The sequence below is a fragment of the Cydia amplana genome, chromosome 19, assembly GCF_948474715.1.
Source record: "Cydia amplana chromosome 19, ilCydAmpl1.1, whole genome shotgun sequence".
Taxonomy (NCBI): domain Eukaryota; kingdom Metazoa; phylum Arthropoda; class Insecta; order Lepidoptera; family Tortricidae; genus Cydia; species Cydia amplana.
This window is the reverse complement of record NC_086087.1, coordinates 9,958,577-9,981,596: the sequence shown is the minus strand read 5'-3', so window position 1 is coordinate 9,981,596 and position 23,020 is coordinate 9,958,577. Positions and strand designations below refer to the sequence as shown.

At 38.5% G+C, this 23,020-nt stretch overlaps 1 protein-coding gene across 1 annotated transcript in view; it reads left to right on the top strand.

The window, feature by feature from the left end:
• The window catches only part of LOC134656977 (tetratricopeptide repeat protein 28), a 129,400-nt gene that overhangs the window by 94,622 nt on the left and 11,758 nt on the right, over positions 1-23,020 (top strand). Inside the window, exons 8-25 of the mRNA XM_063512541.1 lie at positions 9,498-9,743; positions 10,357-10,520; positions 10,783-10,858; positions 11,056-11,169; positions 11,334-11,553; positions 12,409-12,628; positions 13,411-13,783; positions 14,253-14,492; positions 15,053-15,258; positions 15,910-16,089; positions 16,528-16,672; positions 17,171-17,273; positions 17,605-17,741; positions 18,690-18,867; positions 19,938-20,061; positions 20,813-20,967; positions 21,683-21,781; positions 22,249-22,379. Coding sequence (XP_063368611.1) covers positions 9,498-9,743; positions 10,357-10,520; positions 10,783-10,858; positions 11,056-11,169; positions 11,334-11,553; positions 12,409-12,628; positions 13,411-13,783; positions 14,253-14,492; positions 15,053-15,258; positions 15,910-16,089; positions 16,528-16,672; positions 17,171-17,273; positions 17,605-17,741; positions 18,690-18,867; positions 19,938-20,061; positions 20,813-20,967; positions 21,683-21,781; positions 22,249-22,379 — 3,111 coding nt within the window. The remainder of the gene's footprint in view (positions 1-9,497; positions 9,744-10,356; positions 10,521-10,782; positions 10,859-11,055; positions 11,170-11,333; positions 11,554-12,408; positions 12,629-13,410; positions 13,784-14,252; positions 14,493-15,052; positions 15,259-15,909; positions 16,090-16,527; positions 16,673-17,170; positions 17,274-17,604; positions 17,742-18,689; positions 18,868-19,937; positions 20,062-20,812; positions 20,968-21,682; positions 21,782-22,248; positions 22,380-23,020) is intronic.

The window sequence follows — 23,020 nt, the reverse complement described above, 5'->3', positions numbered from 1 at the left end:
TTTTACAGAATTTTTTTCATTTCCTATTTAAGTTTTTTTATAGTAAACAAAATTTTTATCAATTTGTCAATACATATATTACAGGTAACTATTTTATTTCTCATCTCAAATCGAAATATCCATTAAACGGCCAAGCCTGCATATTTTATCCCGCCGTATAAAAGTGTTTCTCCCTACAATTCCCGTATAATTTGACAGTAACATGTGAGCTTAGCTAGGTTCATTAGCGCATGCCTAGCATAACGCGTCAAGCGCAGGTGCTCTGCGCATGCGTTCTCGTTGCTGCGCGAGAGCATGCGACAAATGGAAATCTACGATCTTTCACTTAGTAATAGCAGAGGATATTTTTTAATTCTTTATAGGGCACCTTATTATAGGTACATCATCTTTTTGTATTTTTTTCTTATGCAGATTTTTTTATCTTTAGTAGACTTTGGTGATAGTGGTGATAGCAACGAAATACTTAGACTTATTAATTTTAGATGACTTGTAAAGTCAGCAGCTGCTGGTACTGTACAGTTCGGTATGTTTTGAGATAACTCTCGTACAAGTTGACGTCTGTCGTTTCACATGTACCTATACTATAAAAGTCTCGAAAAAACTCCTATCATTTTGAAAACATAACTATAATTTACGACCCATTTACGAGTCGTCGAAGTCGAAAATGGCATGGGCCATATTTAATCGTTGACATTGGTACATATTTATAAGGAAGTCTCTGTTGTATGGAACAGAGTTATGTTTTCAAAATGACGGATGTTTTCCTAGCCTCGATAATATATATTAATAATAAAATGAAATAAAATTTATGTATTTCAGACCATGAGAACCATATTTTTGTTAGCTAACCAGAAAAACTTACGTCCTATGTTAGTACTTACATAAAAACACTTATAACTATTAACTATTTCCTACCTTAACATATACATAATGCGTGCAGAGAGGAACACGGGGCGAGATGGGTTATTTAGCCCTGCCTATCACCTCTACCCAGTATTTTGTAGGCGGCAGTCCAGGCGTTCGGACAACGTCCTCAGGAGGCTGTTGCCACTGCTACGCACGCGCTTCAGCAAAGACGCTAATATTTATAATATTATTAATATAAGTATAACTACTCTACATTTTTTCCAAAACCAGGGATCGCTCAATACCCACTTTGAACGATCAACTCTCGCGCATTAGCAAGCGTCCGGAATGACTTGCGCCTCTGCCATTCGAGCCGCTCGTCAAAGATTAAAAGGGCATATTAACGCACCTATCCGATTGCACGCAGGGTTACCGGTGGTCGCTTTTATTCAGCCTTTATCTTGCTGTATCTAGATACCCTTTAACCGCCGTGCGTGTATTAATAGACGTGCAGTTTTCAACTTTGTTAATAGTCATCTGGAGGATTAAGAGTGGATAATATATAATAACCTTGATAAGATGTCCATAAGGGAGATGAAATGCCATAAAAAACTTTATATATCTTTTTTACGATGCAAATCCGAAAAGTTAATAGGTCTTTTGTAAGTGGAACACTAAAAGAGGCTAATAAAAATGTTTATAAGGTCATGTACTGAATCACAAAAAAGAGCTGAAAAAAGTTAAATTCTTAAGACGAAACAGGAGCTGAGATTTAAATATTTTGGGTAAATATACCCGTCTCGCTAACGGAAGCGGCTCCTAAAACTAGTGCGATAAGGACAAGGCGAAAAATCCTGCGTAAAAATCTCAAAAATCGAGGTTTCGTACTCGACTGTTTCCTCCTCCAAAACTTAACCAATCGTAACCAAATTTGGAAAACTAAATGATTATGAAATTATCAGTGTCGGAACGTTTTGTTTTTTTGGCTAATTGATATCTGTTTTGAATACCACGCCTCATTGCGGCATATTCAATTAGGCCATTTTGGTCATTTTTGAAGGGCTCTAGCGCCTTAAAAAACAAAAATATCAAAAAAAGCAAAACGGTCCGACACAGATATTGACAATATTAATCTGTGTTGAAAAAATTATTGCTCTAGCTTCAAAACCCACGGAGGAAACAGTCGAGTACGTTTGTATGGAGAAATGACCACTCCTGTTGGCTCTTAATACAAACTCGCTGACTGTACTTTACTTTTAACAGTCAACGAATACTCATCGAGACAACTTTAACAAACCGAAAAACAATCAGGGTTGCGTTGTTTTATCACATAGGAATACCTATATCATATCACAGAATTGCTAACCCTAATTGTGTAGGTACCTATAAGGCACTTCGAAGAAATTGAAATTGATAACCCTTTACATAGGCAATAAAGCAGACTATAGAATAAAATGGTAGAAGCGGTGGGAGCAAAGCTCGCTATTAGAGAAATAATAAGGAAATCACAGAGTTATAAGGTCACTGTGATATTTCTTGGATTAAATTATAATCTTTACTGCTTTATTGAAATCCAGGCAATCCAGCCCTAGAATTGTATTGAATAATGATTTGGTATACATGTGCAATTATGCCGAGTCGGTCATATGTATTGTATGGGTAGTTGGGTTCCTATATTAGGTATATGTAGGTACCCATTAGATATTTTTTGCCCAATTAACTGCCACCTTTTAGAAATAGGTTATACTTTTGCGTAAATAAAAAAAACTGTGGCATTTGAGGTTTAGGGACCTTTTAGATTTTATTCTATTCATTGGTTTAAAGTTAAAACTTAGTAAGAAATAGTTATCTAAAATCTAGTCCCAAGTTATTCCCCGGTATATAAAACCAACACTTTGTTGGATAGGAATGCGGCAGTAAATTCCCCAGACCTTGCTATTACTAGCTAATGCATCCGTTTAGTTTTCATGATAGCTCATACACGAATACACACACCATGCAAAACCAACAAGAAAACAAAAGCAAACATAATAAAGGTTGATAAACGTACGTCTCATTCTCGTATTATTTACATCGCCGACACAGACTACCTATTTAAGAACCTTACTGCGACGTGATAAGGTATAGTAATGGTTAGCTAGTGTTGGTGGTAGTACAAAGGGCGCAGAACAAGTAGCACACAATGGGACACCGTGTCAGACGCCGTGCTGCTGGTATGGCAGTTCGCGGTGATAACCATCATATACGGCAATATTCTCATTACTAACCGAGCGCTGTGAGCCGAGCGTTACCCATTAAATAGTAAGTAGTTTGTGCTACAAGGGATCAAAATGATATATTTCCGTCAAGGGCGTACATTGAATCCTGAGCGTAATGAGGGATTCAAGTGTTAACGCCCAAGACAATAATTTTGATACCGTGTCACACATACTGCTTTTCACATCAACTATGAGGAAAATAAAAAAATCTTAGTGTTGACACAATCTGATGCTTAAACAGATTATTTAAGCTAAAAAAATAATGTGCAAAAAAATGTAAAAATAGTGTGCTAGAACAGAAAAGATCCCTCCTAGCAGGGAGAAAAAAGTGCCACTTTGATCCCTCCTAGCGGGGAAGAAAAAGCTCTTTTCTGAATAGGTGTGAAAAAAATATTTAAATAGATTTTAACCAAAGGTTTTTGTATTGGCATAACCAAAACCTACTTTTGCTAAGGCTAAGTATAATTCTATAGCCATTTTGTTACGCGTTACCGGTCTTTAAATTAGCCAAAGTAGAATAGGTCTCTTCTCTAGCGTCTGTGACCCTGTCTATGCAAATATATAGTCCAAAAAAACAAGATATTAATAATAAGTAAAAAGGATATGAAGTGACACAAACGTTGTAGTTATAAAGATTTTTATGACTTAAACGTGAAAATTATAAAAAAAAAACCTATAACTGAAAATGCATAGCTCTGTAAAGAAGGCTCTAAAAGCAAAGAAACTGATAAGTAGACTCTGACCACGCTAATTTTGCACAGACTTGGTACTCTTGGTACTTATATTTTTAAATTGCAGTATACTTGACGTAGCACTGGGCATGAAAACTTAGCGTGGTCTGACTCTATAAAATATCGTTTATACTGGTACATCTGAAGCGATTGCTCTGTGCGAGTAAGCGATGGTCAACCCGCAGCCCTGGCTCCTAGCTGGAAAGCGAGTCGGTATGTAAATCACCACGTTATCGCATCATGTTGCACATACTTAATTAGTTAGATTGTTGCCAGTCCGATTGCTAGTGCCGTACTTTACTACTATCGATGTCGATATTTTATTGGACCTGTTATTGCAGTGATATCGCGTGGTTAAAGCATGTTACGTTAAGATTAGATTGCAGGGTTTTAGTTTAAATGCAATTGTGGATTTAAAACAAGGTACTAAATTTAGTTATTTTATCCGAGACGATTATTTCTTTTCGTTCGTTTTAAAGGGTAATAAATATGGACTCTATACCTAACAGAATTTTACATGTATCTACTTTTTAAATAGGTAGGTCCATACGATTGTACTGCGGGATGGGGGTAGAACGCTGTCCTTTGGCAAAGTTCACTGAAGAACTTGATTGCCTTAGTTAGCCTTAAAGTAATTATCATGTTATAACTTATTATGTTTAACCACACACACAGGAAGGTCTGGGAACAGTTTAAATAACCCGATTCTCAGCATAAAGATGAACTTAACGAGCGTGCAAAGCATAATTTGTTATTAACTGTATACTATATTCTCTCTATTCTATAACTATAAATTCTTTCATTTAAACATTAATTTTAATAGGCTTCTGACTAGAATTAGTAATATGTACCTACTATCTTTATTCTCATGTGATTACAAGTTACTTCCTTCACTAAACGTCTACATTTAATTAAATCGCCCCAATTAGGTACCCTGTCTTTCATTACTACTGAAGTTAATTGATACCCAATTAATTTTACGGTTTTACTCTAAGATTAGTGTAACCCTCCACGTAGACAGGAGCGCAGACAATGTGAATCGGTGCAAGCAGTTTTAGTTCTTGAAAAATGAGACCTGGGCTTTGTCTAAAAATACGTGAGTTAAACCGTAAACTTAGTTTAATGTTAATATGATTCACGACAGTTTAAATTTCGATTAAGTACTTACACACCTATTTAATTTAACGACCTAGAAGTCGATAGAAAATCCACAGAAACAGACCATCAAAATTATCGATATCGACAAACGAACTGTTCAATCCTTAGCGCATTTCGTCGAGACAAAGCCCCTATTGGCGGTGTGTCGTCGGATATTTTTTTCTCTTATCCTCTAACTTCCTCGGTGAAAGGATGCGCCGCATTCTATGCTTTTATTTGCTTTCGACTCTTTTATTTGTTTTCGTCGGGCTGGGGTTATTTATTTGTCGTCAGTTGTTGTCAAGGTAACTTAAGTTAGGTAATCTGTCAGAGATGTTTTTTTATTTTAACAAACTCCGGTAAAGTTATAAAATGGGGTTGCGATTTTAAATATGTACCTACTTGTACTTATACGTATATTCATACATGGCCTCATTATCTGTAGGTACATATTTTTATAGCGTGTGTTCCATCGTAGCATCGGCAGTACTGTTCATATTATGATGAAAGAGGTGTACAATTTTCAGGCAAAAAGGTTATGTAGTCTTTTTTTTCAATCAATCAATCAATATCATTTATTTGCAAGAATACTTAATTATAGTTACAGGATGTTCTTGTAGAAAAATGTCCAGTATTCTATCGTAATTAAACGATGCGCAAATTTTGTAGTACCTAACGTACATTTTTAGTCCAGCACATGTGTTAGAGGATTTCAGGGATTAATTTTGGTTTTCATAAATCGAGCATATGTTGGAATTTACAAACGCAGCGCCGCAGCATAATTTATTTACATTACGCAGCATACATATGTCTCATATTTGAATATATAGCAAATATGCAAAATGAGAGATGCATTTAAATCATGGGGTATTAAAATATACGCTATAATCCATGCAAGAATCAGTCTGTGGGTCCGATATACTTAAGTAGGTATTCCTCTTTGTTTAGTGTTGAAATGCTTTTGACACGATACTCAATACGCGCGTTAACCCATTCTTTTACAAAAGACCCACAATAGACCCATTTTTAGGGTTCCGTACCTCAAAAGGAAAAAACGAAACCCTAATAATGGGATCACTCGTGCGTCTGTCTGTCCGTCCGTCTGTCACAGCCTATTTTCTCCGAAACTACTGGACCAATTAAGTTGAAATTTGGCAAACATATGTAAGTTTGTGACCCAAAGATGGACGTGTAACGTAAATAAATGAATTTTAAATATGGAGGTCATTTTTGGGGGGTAAATGAGAAAATTTAAAAATAAAGTGTTTCAAACTATATCGTGTTATCAAATGAAAGAGCTTATTGTACGAATCACAAATATATTTTTTTTTTATAATTTTAGGATTAATAGTTTATCAGTTATTCAAGAATATAGGGAAAAAATGACCCCCTTATTTCCGTAACTACTGGGTCTAAAATTTTGAAAAAAATACACAAAATAGTTCTTTACCTATAGATGACAGGAAAACTTATTAGAAATGTGCAGTCAAGCGTGAGTCGGACTTAATGTACGGAACCCTTGGAACGCGAGTCCTACTCGCACTTGGCCGGTTTTTAAAAGGTTAACTTGTAGGCTTGATGTTCATATTTTATGCATTCAATGTGTACATATCTACCTTTTCTTTTTAGGCATATAAGATGACGATTGGCGGCCAAACAAAAGTAATCTTAAAAATATACTTGACTTAATGATTCGAGAACAATTTTTGTTTTAAGTTTTGTCAATAATCAAAAGTATGGTACCCATTAAGTAAAGTATAAGCACCATTTTGAAAATTCTACGTAGGTACTTATAATAATGTAACAACTTTCCTCTAAATCTAATGCCATTTTCGATGTAAATAAATAATTAATAACTAATTAATAGGAAAAGCATCTATAAATGCGTTTATCGATTTCCTACCTGTCATTTAACATTGCTTTAGTACTTAATTTTAAACCTAGGGGCCCATTCCATTCGTCCAAGTGTCACTTAAGCTAACTATACAGTACTTTAGAGATTAGTCTTTTATGTCTGAGACAAATGGTCATATAGCACCGTCACATTTGTCATTTTGAAGAGTCGAATATGCCGCGCATTCTTATTTTAATACAGAAGATCAGTTTATTCGTTTTGACGACTGTTAAATACCTACAGTCATATAATTAGTAGTCTGTTGATACTGTTTCCCACGACGGAGGACACGGAATAAAAAGAAGCTAGGCGGGATATTAACTTGAAGGGCGGGTTTTAATACTTATATAATTGCTATGAATCAGCCTAGTAAATGTACCTAGTGGAATTTTCATGATTCTGTTTCTTTAACCCTCTCTGCTTTGATCAGGATATAAATGATATTTTTTACGAAGGTTCAGCAAACACTGTTGCGGTTAAGATGACATGTGCTTGATCTTTGTAATATTATATTAGTTACAAGAGAATATATAAATACTTTAAATGGCCCAAACGGACTTATTAACCAAAGAATTTCAACTTCAGTAAAGCTTAAATTTCGCTCTGTTAATTAAATAAATCGCTCTACTAATTGAACTAACTAGTTTTGAGCAAAATCCAGCGATTCTTTTACATTACGTTACGTTTTAAGGATTCCCCTAACCTTTATCATTCACTTCTTGTATTTCTATGACAGACGAACTCTATGTCACTTAACGCACGTACGTATAAGTCCAGGTTTAGGTACAGACCTAAACCTGGACTTATACGTACGTAGGTACTCTACTCTGAACTCTGAACCTACCTCTTAAATTTCAGGCATAAGTCCGAAGTTGTAAATGTTCACGTTAATCCTCTGGCAATATTTCACAAGAAAGGTCAGAATATCAGACAGTTCATTGCGTCAAAAACATTATAACTACAACCTCATAAACATAATGAAGACCATAAAATCGCCCGTTATAATAACGGGCCATATAAAATTAGTCTCTATTGAATTAATACCAGCGCAAATGTTATATCCTCTTATGCCAATAAAATCGGGAATCTCAGGCAGGCACTGAGGTATAAACGTCCTTCGAGAATTTATGACAGCGTCGACCGAGCATTCGCGGGTTAAGTCTATAAAAAGTTATTGTCAGGTCTTTTATAAAGGCTGGACTTATTAGGACCGATCAAGACATTCCGATGTCGATGAAGACAGCGTACGCCGATGGATCTATTGGTCCCGTCAGTCTAGGGCTAACTATGGTTTATGGACTTTGACAACTTCGTTAACAAGAAACGATCAATAGCAATTACTAAAGTGTTCAATACTTGCCCCTAGCTAGACAATGTTTTAAGGCAGAATAGGCAGACTTATTTATTTACAAAAATGCTGCTTTTACCGCCCAATCAAATTATTCGCTCCTAAAAGCTTTTAATTACACGGACGTGGCACCACATTTTGCGTGCTGTCTTTGCATTTTTTTGGTTTTCAATTTTTATGTATTATTGTGTAGGATATTTTTAAAATATTCTTGCTGAGGATTATTTCACTGACAAAGGGAAAAGAAATAAAGAACCGGGCAAAGGAAATGTAGCTTTAACTTATTTAATAGCGCTTTGTTTCAATGATTTGCACGCGCTGCGGTACTTAAAACTGATTACTTAATTGCTTTTAGTACTTTTCTGATCTACTGCGTACTTACACACACATAATGGCTATTCAATTCGTGAATGTAATATATATTACGAAAGCTACCTGTTGTAAACGACTAATAGTTTCAATTTCAAAGCGTAACGGGTTTATATTAACTTAATTGTTTGTAGGCCATAAGTTTAAAAGGTTATCGATGAAATTAATGTGCGTTTGGCTATTTAATACTACTTAAAATACTTTGTACGGTCAAGGTTACAGAAAAATCTACCTGTCCGTTTAGTGCTTTCAAGTTGAAGAAAACAAATGACTAAATGAAGAGATTGGAGTAGGCAGTAATTAGCAGTAACAACCGAAGAAGCGAAAACTTACATGCTTATCGGAAAAAAGCTATTTCATAAATCATAAATCATTTATTTGCGTGAATAGGGTACAGTTACAGATGTTCACGTTTATTGTTGTCCTCCTTATTCAGCTGTCCACAAAACAGCATGCAAACAATACAGTTGAACATACACATTGAACATAAAAATTCACGTGAACGTCTTGCTTCTTTACTTAAAACAGGACAAATCAACAACACTCTACATTAAATACATAGTTTACACAGATTGTATTTATATATACTACAGCTATTTAATATATATTTACAATATTTACACAGATATTACATACACTTTAGACGAAACCTAATGTCACCTAGGGCATAGTCCCCAGGACACTGGCCGCATTTCCCCGCTGTATTGTTAAACTCAGCCTTTGGGCAAAATATGACCCTGCTCGTAGGTCGCCAGACACCCCAAGTTTTCGGGAAATATCCTTTATTAAATATGTATTTAGATTGTATTTATTATGCACAATTAGATATACCTAGTCATCAAATATTATTGTATTCATAAATATACAGCTCCGTTTCTAATTCCTATTCTCAAAGCTTTGGTATTTTATTTCAGGACACCCAAGCCGCCGCGGCAGCCCTCACGTCTCTCGGCCACGTGTATACGGCCATCGGCGACTACCCCAACGCTCTAGCCAGCCACAAGCAATGCGTACAGCTGGTGAAGCAGATGGGCGACCGGCTGCAGGAGGCCAGGGAGATCGGGAATGTTGGGGCCGTGTATCTGGCTATGGGGGAGTTTGATTCTGCTGTGGATTGCCATACGCAGCATTTGAGGCTGGCTAGGCGACTTGGCGATCAGGTAAGATAGGAAATAAACTACCCCTTACTGTGTTAGGGAAGAAGGTGAGGTGAGCTATGCGTGAACTTTATGTACCTAATCTTGGAACTCAGATGATTGACATTGCTCTGTGGCCTAGGTACAGCTAGCTCGATAGAAAAGCTAATCGAATTATTCATATATCAGCCTCGGCCCTGAAGTTGAGATAATAAATACACTTTAGTGGCAAGTGCAAAGTCCTGGTAGACTTTGTCGGACCTTAGAGCATAATTTCTTTCCATACCCCTGTATTTGAAGAGATTTGTATTTAATTTCATTTATTGAATGCCAACCATGGTATTACAAGGTGCTTACATATTATAATAATAACATTATAAAGTACAGCAGTACAGCATGGACCCTGCTAGGGCGTGACAAATCTTAAAATATAACTTAACATAGGGGGAAAAAAATGTAAAAATTTACATTTAAAACTAATACATATTTTCCGATCCGTCGTTCATATATTCTTCGAGAGTGTAAAAAGCTTTAGATATTAAATATTTTTTTTGTTTTGTAACAAAAGTAGTATTTCTTTATTCTTACTTGCATGTTGGCATGCATATGAAGTGTAATCGCAACTTTTTCCACACAGGTTGAAGAAGCAAGGGCATACTCTAACCTAGGATCCTCGTACCACTACAGACGGAACTTCGCTCAAGCCATCGCCTACCATGAGAACGTGTTGCGGATCGCTCAGCACCTAGGAGACAGAGCTATTGAGGCCAGAGCGTACGCTGGTTTAGGACATGCGGCCAGGTATCTACATTATTACTAGGTTTTATTTAAACACCACGTCGGTGGTATCAATGGACGTCTTCAAACCTATAAACTCCTTTTTTGAAGAACCCCATACTGCAGTCCCTCGAGAAAACCACAGCAAGAAAGCTCATTCCACAGCCATTATTATGCTTATAAACGAGCTTACTTGTGTTTAGTATCAGTGAAATAACAATGCAACCGTGCAATTATCGCTTTAGTAACTGTCGGTCCATAATTTAAGTACTTATTTACATTACAGATGTGGAGGAGATTACGCTCAAGCCAAGAAATGGCATGAAAGGCAGCTAGATGTTGCGCTTGCTGCTAGAGATAAGGTATAGGCGCCTTCATATACGTGTATAATTATTAAAATTCACACATTCCAGAATCAATTTCATAATATACCTACCTAAAATAGCTGCTGGGTTTTTACTTTGCCGGCTACCCAAACAGTTAACGGTAATTACAAAATTCTGTGGAATTACATTGTTATTGCTAAGTATTTTACTTACTTGTGCAATACTTTTCACAGGTTGGGGAAGGCCGAGCATGTTCTAACTTGGGCATTGTGTACCAGCTATTGGGTGAACATGACGCCGCACTAAAATTACACCAGGCACATTTGTCAATAGCCAGGCAGTTACAGGTGAGAATATTTAGAAGTTCATTTGTTTGATATGTCATTTTCTATAATGACTATTGGTGCTGATATAGTATGTATATGCATATATGAAAATGCATCGACTGTGTAAATATAGTATGCCTAAAAGTACCTAAATCGTAAATTGACCCAATCTTTTGATTTCTCAGGATAAAGCAGGCATGGGCCGTGCCTACGGCAACATCGGGAACGCCTACTCAGCAGCTGGCTTCTACGAGCAAGCCATCAAGTACCACAAGCAAGAGCTGACGATCTCCAAGGAAGTCCATGATAGGAGCTCCGAGGCGTCGACTCATGGGAACTTGGCTGTGGCTTACCAGGCCCTCGGGGCGCATGACATGGCCTTGTTTCATTACAGAGCGCATTTAGGTAAGGGTAGTTAGAATATAAGCTACATAATTTTTGAGCGGAGGAAGCGGTGTGCACAGAATGTGGAGGTGGGGATAAGGCTGTAATTCCTCGGACATTTCTCACTTTCTAATGTGACAATTCTAATAAGATAACCATCATGTAGGTATCATATGAAGGGTCCACGGAAAGAACATGTCTAGTCACATTTTTCGGAAAATGAGATTTTTATCTCAAAATGAAGAGCTCTTAATGGACTATTAGTTATATCTTTTGCTACCACTGTATAATAAATGTAACACAACTTTATTTTTAGTTAAATAATGGTCACGGAATTACCATACGTTTTGACATTGTTCCAAATTTTAAAACCGCGATTACTCAAAATGTCACTAGTGTGACTAGACATGTTCTTTCCGTGGACCCTTCATATATTCTGTTGTAAATCGCACAAATATTACACCACGGTATCCAGAAAATTCAGAAACAGTTACGACGAAGAATGACGCATGAGCAGCGTTCGGTTACGGTAAGGTAAATAAAGACGATTCAAATGTTCGTTCAGAACGCTGGCTATTTGATTTTTTTTTTAAGAAATTGCTTCTGCAGATTACAAAACCGTATAAATTACAGGCACTGACAATCCAACCTCTAGACTGAGCTTAGGCCAATTCTTTCATGAAACCGATGCTGCCAAAAATACGGGGGTGCGGGGGGACGAGGTGAGCGAATCCCGTGCCGTGATTGGTCCGTTCAAAGACACGGACCAATCACGGCACGGGATTGACTCGAAGATGGAGTAACGCTACCGTATGTGTGGCAGAGGGGGTAGCGCGACTATGCTATGTCTAGAGGTTGGATTGTCCGTGATTACAGGCATCGCTCGCGAACTAAAAGACGCGGCAGGCGAAGCGTGCGCGCTCCTCAACCTCGGCAACTGCCTGTCCTCTCGCGGGGAGTTCGCCCAGGCCGTCCCGTACTACGAGCAGCATCTGATGCTGTCCCAGGAACTGGGGGACGTCACCGCGGAGGCCAAGGCTTGCCATTTTCTTGGCTACGCGCATTACTGTCTGGGAAATTATAGAGAGGCTGTTAGGTAAGTAGTTTTTAGAAATCATTGATTTACAAATTTCGAGTTTACAGGACACAATAGGTCCTCTCGACCTCTCGACTCAACTCCAGTGGTAAATACCAGGGATGTTGCGAACATCCGCATCCGCATCCGCAACCGCGGAACTTGCGCATTATTTTCAACATCCGCATCCGCATAAAATCGATGCGGAGCTTATGCGGATGCGGATGTCGAACAAGTCGGGACAGGAACGTCTTAGCGGCGGCGTAAGTGCTAGGTAATTTCGTCATTACCTATAACGAAATCGTCTAGACTCTAGATCCAGAAAAGTCGACGAAGTTACTGTTTATTAAATATAACGCACCTATATTCTTGCTCAAATACTAAACGTTTCGGTTTTTTTAATAAAAAAATACTAAAGATGTAATATGTATTTGACGTTTTCTAAGTACCTAATCTTGACATCCGCATCCGCATCCGCGGATGTGAGCCTTTAAATATCCGCATCCGCATCCGCATCCGCGGATGTCAAGAAATCTGCATCCGCAACATCCCTGGTAAATACTAATTAACGGGGTTTTCCAGGCACAAAAAATTACCGTTTTCTATTCAATTCCGATGGGTCCGACCGAACCTATGCCTATACTTGAATTCTTCTGATTGCAAAGTTAGACATGTTCCTTCCACGTAGGTATTTTTACTCAAAATAAATTCAAATACCCACCTCAGTACTACTGCATGGCCGTTGCTGCTTCGTTTTGCTCTCTATTTATTTATGTACCTACTTACTTATTTTTTTCTTGCAGATATTACGACCAAGACCTCTCACTAGCCAAAGATCTTCAAGACAAAATGAACATGGGCAGAGCGTACTGCAACCTCGGCCTAGCCCATCTCGCCCTAGGCAACCTAGAAACCGCGTTAGAATGCCAAAAGTACTTCCTTGCCATCGCACATATGACCCAGCATTTGCAGGGGAAGTTCAGGGCATTAGGGAATATAGGGGATGTGTTGATTAAGATGGGGGATGTTGAAGAGGCTGTTAAGATGTATCAGAGGCAGCTCGGGTTCGCGAGACAGGCAAGGGATCGGTCTTTGGAGGCGGCGGCTTGCGGAGCTCTTGGGCTGGCTAGAAGGCTACAAAGGAGGCTGGATGCGGCGTTGGGACATCATACACAAGTACATCAAATGTTACTTTAGTACTTTTCTTAACTTCCGTACCTATACAAAATTTAATTATATTCAACGTAGCGCGTAGCCCTTGGAGGATATAATCAAACGGAGACGCCATGTCTGTAATTTTCTGTACAAAACAGTCTGCCGATTTTTGCGGGGGAGGGGAACGTCAAATGTATGCGTAACGTAAAAATAGCCATGTCAGATAAACGTCAGTCCATACATTGTGTATGACCGTTGGCCGCCTATTTTCGACAGAGCCCAAAGATTTTTCATTACCTACAATTTCATTAATTTTCTTATTTCGCTTTGGTACGTCATGATAACATCCTTCCTCTAAATCTGCTCTTGTTTTCCTTTTGCTTTTACTTTAGAAATCTACCATTTTGTATATAACCGAAAAAGATGTTTGTTTTTATTCTCGTCTGTGATTTAAATTAATTGGTCTTAATCATGTTTCGACTTACTACAGGAACTAACTCTCCGCCAAGAAGCGGGTGACTCAGCAGGCGAAGCCCGGGCCCACTCCCACTTAGGAGCTGTCCACATGGCCCTAGGGCACTACTCGCACGCAGCTAGATGCTACAGGGAACAACTCGAGAGGGCTCAAGAGCTACAGGACTGTGCTCTGGAAGCCCAGGCTTACGGGAACTTGGGTATTGCGAAGCTTAACATGGGACATTATGAGGATGCCATTGGATATTTGGAACAGGTAATCTAATACCTTTAAACGAGCAATTCTTGTTTATTTATTTATATATATATATATATATATATATATTTCGGGGATCTCGGAAACGGCTCTAACGATTTCGATGAAATTTGGTATATAGGGGTTTTCGGGGGCGAAAAATCGATCTAGCTAGGTCTCATCTCTGGGAAAACGCGCATTTCCGAATTATTATATGTTTTCCGAGCGAAGCTCGGTCACCCAGATATTATTCTTTAAGTAAATAAAATTAGAAGCAACTCTCAATGCAGACTATTTGGTTGTTAATTGTCATAGTCGAGGAAAGCAATGATTCCTCACTTTGGGTTTTCCAGTCCTCGTGATCGAGGTAAGCAGTGATTTGTCATTCAGTTATTTAACAATGGTTTGAAGAATCAAAAATTATGAAACTTTGTTTTTCGCGCTTGTTTAATAATTAGTCAAAAGACTGTTGCAGAACAAATTTCGTGACAGCTTTTATGAATCGATTTGACTGTTTGGGTTGGATTTGACTTGGGGGCTTTGGGTTTCCTCCCTATTTTACACTTAAATTTTTCTTCCAGCAACTGGCTATCCTAGAACGAGTGAACACCCCAACCTGCCAACTAGACAAGGCCCGAGCGCTGGGCTCTCTTGGCGACTGCTACGACGCACTTGGCGACCCGGACGAGGCGGCCAAGTATCACGAGCAGCACTTGACTGCCGCCTTAAAGTTGGACAACTCGCGGGAGCAGGAACGCGCGTATAGAGGCTTGGGGCTTAGTCACAAGTAAGCAATAATGGATTTTGACTTCCTATATATCACGATGAAAAATCCCATTGTCGGGAAAATCAATATCAGGTATATTTACTTAAAAAAAAACAACGGGTTGTGACTCAGGGAGTGCCGGCAGAAGTGAAAACTCAATGACGATTGTAAAATGCACTATGTATAATTGAGGTTCACGCCATCTAGCGTTAGCGTTAATTACTTGAAACCCCTAAGCACATCACTGTTAGTACTTTAGTTATATTAATACCAGTTAGAGCGAAACTCACTAGATGGCATTTAAATCAATAAAAAAAACTCAATGACATTACATGTAACAGTTTTTCGATCAGGTCACGTGTCCGTCTTACGGTCACGTGATCGTCTTACGCTGTCTCGAGTTAACATTTTTTCCCCACCTCAAAAAGTCCACAGCGCCGCTAATGAAGTTTTCACTTCAAAAAATTCTACATTCGAAAAAATATAATTCTTGCTCGTTAACTTAAAGGTACTCGTTCAATAACGACTATTACGACTTGGGGGCTTTGGGTTTCCTCCCTATTTTACACTTAAATTTTTCTTCCAGCAACTGGCTATCCTAGAACGAGTGAATAGTCTTTGGGAATTGTAAAACTGACTATTTATTAATCCTCGTTTTCATGAACATTCCAGATCGGTCGGTAATCTCCAGCAAGCGCTAGTTTGTCTGGAAAAGCGTCTGGTGGTGTCCCACGAGCTGGGCATGCCGGAGGCCAAGGCACAGGCGTACGGCGAGTTGGGCGCGTTGCACATCGCTCTCAACAATCTCGAGCAGGCCGTTTCGTGTTTGGAGCATCAGAAGAACATTGCCAAGTAAGTTATGCAGAATTACATCTAAAATCCTCTGACCTCATTCAATATGTTCATTGCATTTGAACAGCTTCAACCAAAGACTAATCCCCTAAGTTAATCAGCTGATAATCATCGTTTCTCCCTCTCTATGACATAACGACAATAGGGACAAACGACGATCATCAACTGATTAATATAGCAACCGTTTATGAATAACGCCATAAGGCCTTACAAGTCGAGTATCAGAAAACAGTGAATGAATGAATGAATGATAATTTATTCGAAACACACATACACAACAACACTAAAATAGTCTTAAATCTAGGTAAATTAGTAGGTAAGTAACAGTGCTGCGAGGGGTTCCAGAAAAGGATAACACTCAGCATGTGTCGTAGCACATGAGTTGTGTTACGACGCTGATTTTCAGTGTAGGATACATTGATATTTTTATCGTTACAGGGAGCTAAACAACCAAATAATGGAAGCCGAAGCGTGCCACTCGCTGGGTGTGGCACAGCACGCATTAGGCGACCACGCCGCGGCTGTACGCCACCACCGAGCCGAGCTGGAACTGGCTCATAGACTAGGACTCACGCATCTGCAGGTACAGTACCTTTCTATTAGAGGTGGGCAAACTGAAAAGTCTCTAGACACTTGGGAAACAATTGATACCGACAGACGTTGTTAGAAGCATGTCGCTTCTTGCGTAAGACGCGACTAAGTCGATTAGCTCGCTTCGCTCGCCCGGTCGGAAACCTAGGTCCTCAAATAGATATAAGTAGGCAGGGCCGGATCTAGGGTAGAGCGAGTGGAGCGGCCGCTCTAGGCGCCGGATGGCAAGGGGGGCGCCAAAATGGTAAATGAGAAAAAAAAAGTTTTAAAAGACGCGAGTGTGGCGAGGGGGGGGGGGGGGGTGTAAAATACGCTTGAAAACTTCAACGAAGGGCGCCAAAACCCGATTTCGCTCTACCCTGATCAAGGGCTCGGGCCGACACTGTAGTAGGTATCCATTGCAGTGGTACAGTAATACCATCGAGATTCCTAAATATAGCTTCTAGTCTAAGAGATGGTGCTGATTTGTCTTTAATTTATTTGTCTTCAGGCTCGCGCGTGCGGTGGACTGGGTGCGGCACATGCTTCGATGGGTGCTCACGCGGAGGCCGCTCGTTGGCATGAGTCCAGACTACGGCATGCCACTGCTGCAGGTTAATATCCGCTATATTACCATACTTTTAAGATCTAATTTCTATTCAGATGGTATTTTTGACGGAGTGCTGCTTTGCTGTACCGTAAGAACAAGCTAAATCATATTTTTCTATTTACCAGGATAAACTTTACTTAATGTCGACATCCACCTATAACCTAAGTTTATACAGCTGTTGAGACCTACATACAAAAATTGGTGCCAATGATTGGTAGGTACGTCAGTGCCGATCACGACCCTATTAGAATTAAATCGTCGCTTCTCTACTCATCTTAAACATAACCGCTACAATAAATTGTGTCAGAAACCGTGACAGTTTCTATGTTTTACAGGAGACACGCGGGGCCGAGCTCAAGCGCTTGCCGATCTGGGACGAGCTCACCTCGCCATGGGAGCGTGCGGCAGCGCCGTCTCTTACTTGAGGCAAGCGCTAGCAGCTACTGAAGGGTTAGCTGATGTTGATGAAGAGGTACGATAATACACAACAACGTTGGGTTTAGTGTTCTTTAACATTGGGTTATGGTAGGGGAGCCCAAGGGGATTTTTGTGTTTACTCGAGCGCGTCAGATTAAGATATGAGTGATATCTTGCTACCCCGTGTAGTCTACCTTTACCCCTTTTAGCCATCTATGTTGAAAAGTATGTCTACCTTGGTTGGTGGGGGTTGGTGGGGGGTTCAACAAATTGTTAAGCAGATTGTGGATTTGGTCATATTAGTCCAAATTAACGCTATATATAATTGTGCTATTACTAAATCTGATAATTATTTGCACGCATTTCCTTAATCTGACGGTTACAATGTAAACATTAGGGGTCAAACTTGTGTTCGTCAGATTAAGAAAATGCCTACAAATAAGTGTTATATTAAGTTACAGAAAAAATATAGCATTAAGCATATAAATATAGCATTTTTTTTTTTTTTTTATTAACTTGGACAAAAACGACCAAACCCACAAACTGCTTAACGATTTTTTAACCCTCCATCAAAAATTCTAGAGGCTTTCCGGCTCACTGGAAAAAAAACTATATACTTGGTCAACCAGATTTTGACAGTAGAAAAAGGCGGCAAATTTAAAAAATGTAGGCGCGAAGGGATATCGTCCCATAGAAAATTTGAATTTCGCGCCTTTTTTTACTGACAAGATTTGGTTGACCAGCTATATAACTTTTTTTTCTTCTTATCATCTAATATTTCGATTCCAATAGGTCTGTACGACGCTCGAGTAAGTACACATTTAGCATCGTCGTCTCCCCAACTATTATTGGGTTAAACAATTTGACGCAAAATTCATCTAACGATTATTTCTTAAGATGAATTCTTCTTCGACATAAAGTTGCATGTAAGACTTGGCCTCTAAATAAGTGCATTACTGTTCACGTTTTAGGAAAACGTGTATAAAACGACCGTATTTTTCAGGCTCGAGTCCGCCACAGACTGGGCTTTGCACTGTGGGCCTCGGGCGAGCTAGAAGAAGCCAAAGAGCAGCTGCACGCTGCCCTCAGGGTCCTCGAGTCGGGCAGCGAAAAGCACAGGACCAAGAAGATCACGGCGCTCTACACTTCCACGCAACACGCCTTGCAGCGGGTGCTTGTTGGTAAGTTTACTCGCACTTTTATTTAGTTTTTGTTAAGGTGACATTCAATTTCTGACCGCAGCTGCACTACTGGTACTGAACGCGTCGTTGTTACTGTCAATTTCCATAGTCTAATTTAATCTAATGTAATTTAATTTAATTTAATCTAATTTAATCTCATTTAATTTAATTTAAATTTAATTTAAATGTATAATTATGGACCTGGTCTGAAATAAAGAATATTATTATTCTTTTATTTATTTCTCTTCTTAGGTTGGTTTTTTACAATATGGATATAAAAATAAAATACAAAAACACTTACAAAAACAATACAAAATACTTATAAACATATTATAAAAAACCTAACCTAGGGTGCCGCCAGCAGCGGGGCAAGGCCCAAGCTGCCGGTGGTCAGGGCTGCAGAGAGAGGAACCGGCGGACTATCCGCGCCGTGTCCAAGATCACCGCCTTCTGCATCTGACCCTTGATCCAACCACCTAGCGAGAGTCTCTCAAGATGTTGGTCGAGACTCATATTATTATTCTCTTTATTTATTTTTGGTCTTAAGTTAGGTTATTTTATAATATGGATATAAAAATAAAATACAAAAACACTTACAAAAACTATTATTATTATTATTATAGTAAAATTGACAGTAGTGCAACTGCGGTTGGAAATGGACTGTCACCTTTAACGTAAAATAATTGACAACTTTGGAACTCACTACGTAATATGACGTCTACTTGGACCGGTTTTATTTTACTTTTTATGAGATTATTTCTGCGCTTAGTCAACCCTAGCGTTGTTCCGCTGGCGTGTGCTGATGATTTTAATTTTAATTAGGAATTATTTTATTTTATTTAAATATTTTGTCCAGCTTTGGGTCCAAGATGCCCTGTGCCCTGTTTATCAAAAGCTTGTAACTTGTAATACAAGTGGAAGTCCCTTTCAAGCTAAAAGCTGTCAAAAAGGGACTTTCACTTGTATTCCAAGTTACAAGCTTTTGATAAACAGGGCACTGGTCACTTTTTTCTTCGTATAAAATGACATCTGTTTGAAATAGTGATTTTTATTTTGTGTTTATTTATTAGAATTGGGACGTCACTCGGAGGCGCTGGTCGTAGCGGAACGCGGCCGCTGCCGAGCGTTGGACACTGTCGGAGAGAAACAGAGCTCCTTGAACATTACCAATTTGGATCTGCATGCTGTACAAAGGTACCAAGTAAAAATATCCTCACTTTGTCTGAAACATACCATACAGTTCTAAGTATCAACTCTTCTAGGTATTAGTTTTAGTTCATGTTTCAGCTTTAATATGTGAAATTATTAAAAACCTGCACTGAACTGTCATATTACCGTAAAACGGGGTGAATAGGTTTCGCGGGGAGAGGTGGGTTATGAATGGGGAGAGAAGGTTTGAGAGGGGGGTGAGAAGGGATTTTAAGGCTACTGCTACAAAAATAATGTATTCCAATTTAAAATGGAGCTATAGTAATACGCATAATAAAAAAAATCGAGGCACTACGGGGTGAGGTGGGTTTTCCTCTTTATCGTCAAAGTTATGAAATGGAACTACCCAAAATAAAATAAAAACTGAAATACAAACGTCCAGAACACTTATTATATACACCATTCAGTTTTCATTTGTAAAAAAATGTTATCGAGGTTTGAATTTCAGTTTCGACCCTACTCACCCCATTTTACGGTATTCATTATGTATATGTCACCGTAAAATTGTAAACACTCGTCATATTATAATCTCGCTAGTTACATTATAAACTGACGGTAGGGAGATTATAATCTAACCTAACCTAACCTACGTTAGATTATAAACTAACGGGTTCACAATCTTACGGTGTCATATATAAAGTTTAACATCGAGTTACTACAATTCTTGCCGTATTATTTACCTCAGTTGTTTTTAATTTCTTCTTATACTTTTAAATACGTTCCTTTTATTCTCCAGAAGCCTCGCAGAAGAGGCAATCAAAAGCCCGGAGCCGTGGTGTCCGTCCAACATCGACCAACTCCTGGAGGTGGTAAACAAGCAAAAAGCCCCCGTCTTGTACTACAGTTTGGCCGCCGGTCGACTTTACGTATGGCTGCTTCAGCCACATAAGGGTACGATATCTATACAGTATGTAAACCAACTTAACCTTTTCAACGCCAAGAGCCACTAAAGTGGTTGAGTGCTGTCGTGCCCATGACGCCAACAGCCACTAAAAAGGCTATGACGGACGCTGTCAAAGCAATTTTCCTGCTGACAGATACGGTTTATTTTCGCTCTTCATATTGCAACCATTTGGCGTATAAGCCACATTTTAGCACGGGACGAAAAGCGTTGAAAAGGTTAAAAAAGCAAACATTGTAATCCGTAACTTTAGCTACATCAGAAAATCTTGAAGTGTCCTTAAAATGTTTGAAATATTTGGTGTTTTATATATTTATATTTATTTATTTCCCACATAGGTATACAAGATACACTTGTGTCCGTCGTGTACATTATATTATTGTTACGTATCAGTTTGTATTATTAGTAGTAATAATTAACACTTATACAGACTTAGTATCTACTCTTTGCGTTAATCTGATATTTTATTATTCTTAGTTAAATTGGTTTTTACAACTCTTTCTTTTTTCGTCCTTAATTCAATATACATATTAATCTGTTCTGGCGAATGTCGATTGATTTAGGATTTTCAAGTTCAAAAGAAGAATAATTTCAATTACTTAATAAATACAGACAATTTGAAAACCTCTTCATTATTTTTAAGTCTTCTATTAAAAATGTTCCTGCAAATGAATTATCTTAAATGTCTCATTTTCTTGGTTTTAGGTATTCTAAGATTCCATCAAATTTCACTGATTGAAGAAACCGAAGAAAGCGACAACAGTTTGCCTGACATCAGTCCTGATGATTTGCATATGAATACTGGTAAGTTATTTCGAGTAAAATATAACAGGAAATAAAATCATTGCCTTTCCCCAACAAGATCTATCCGCACTCTGTTAAAAATCACAAGTAACAATTGAATTCAGGCAGCATACGAGTACTTTTATAACTACCACGGGACTTAATCGCGTAAGACTTACGTCCCGTGGTAGATATAAAAGTATGAGTGAAAATCGTGTTAGTTTAAATCAATATACTCGTAGCATACGAGTACATTCGGTGCCCTAATATATGTATCCACTTTTCTTTTCTACATTGCATCATTTGCATCCGATATCGACTTCGCATCGTTGTTTGCAAGTTTTGCAACATATTGTATTTTTCCAGTAGTACCTAGCCATTTTTTCGGCTAAAATGATAATAACACAATTTCATTGCTGATTGATATAAGAGTGCTAAACTATGAACAGTTTCCGTTATCTTATAACACGTATTTTTTTAATTCTTAGGCGGTCTCGGCAAACTTGAGCGGTGCATAACGGAATGGTCGGTTTGGCTGAAGACATCCGCTGAGCGTAGAAACGACAACGACGACCAGTGGGAGCCCGAGGAGTTACCCGCTGGAGGACTCGCCAGAATGGTAAATTTATTATTGTTATTGTTGATACAGTTAAGATAAGATAAGATAAAGATAGTTTATTCAAGTAGGCATAATTACAATACGCTTTTGAACGCCAACTAAAGCTACACCGGCTCCAACCCTACACCTCTGCCCCGAGAAGATTTAAATCCCCCCTCAATTGGAGGAGGGTATCCCAATCTGGGACCGGCAACAACGTCGGCGGGACACATCTTTTCAAAAAAAGTACATCTTATAATTAACATGCATTACGAGAAAATAAGGAACAAAAAATACAATTTAAATTACTATAGAATTCATGCAATTACTTAATACACTTATTACTTAATACTTAATACACAAAAATATACATATGTGACGTCCCACGGATAAAGGTACCTTATGGCCGTTGGCGCTTACGCTATTTATTATTAACGCCGCTCCGCCGCCGCGCGCTATTATTATTGCGGCGCTATGCGACGTAAGTGCCAACTGCCATAAGGTACCTTTTGCCGTGGAACGTCACATATGTACATGGAATCATCTTTCAGAAAACATCAAATTCTTACAAAAGGAAAAGAAAATAAAGTTATTAAAAGACTAATAAATATCTCATTTTACATTCTACTACCCGCCCATATACTACACACTATTAATATTTT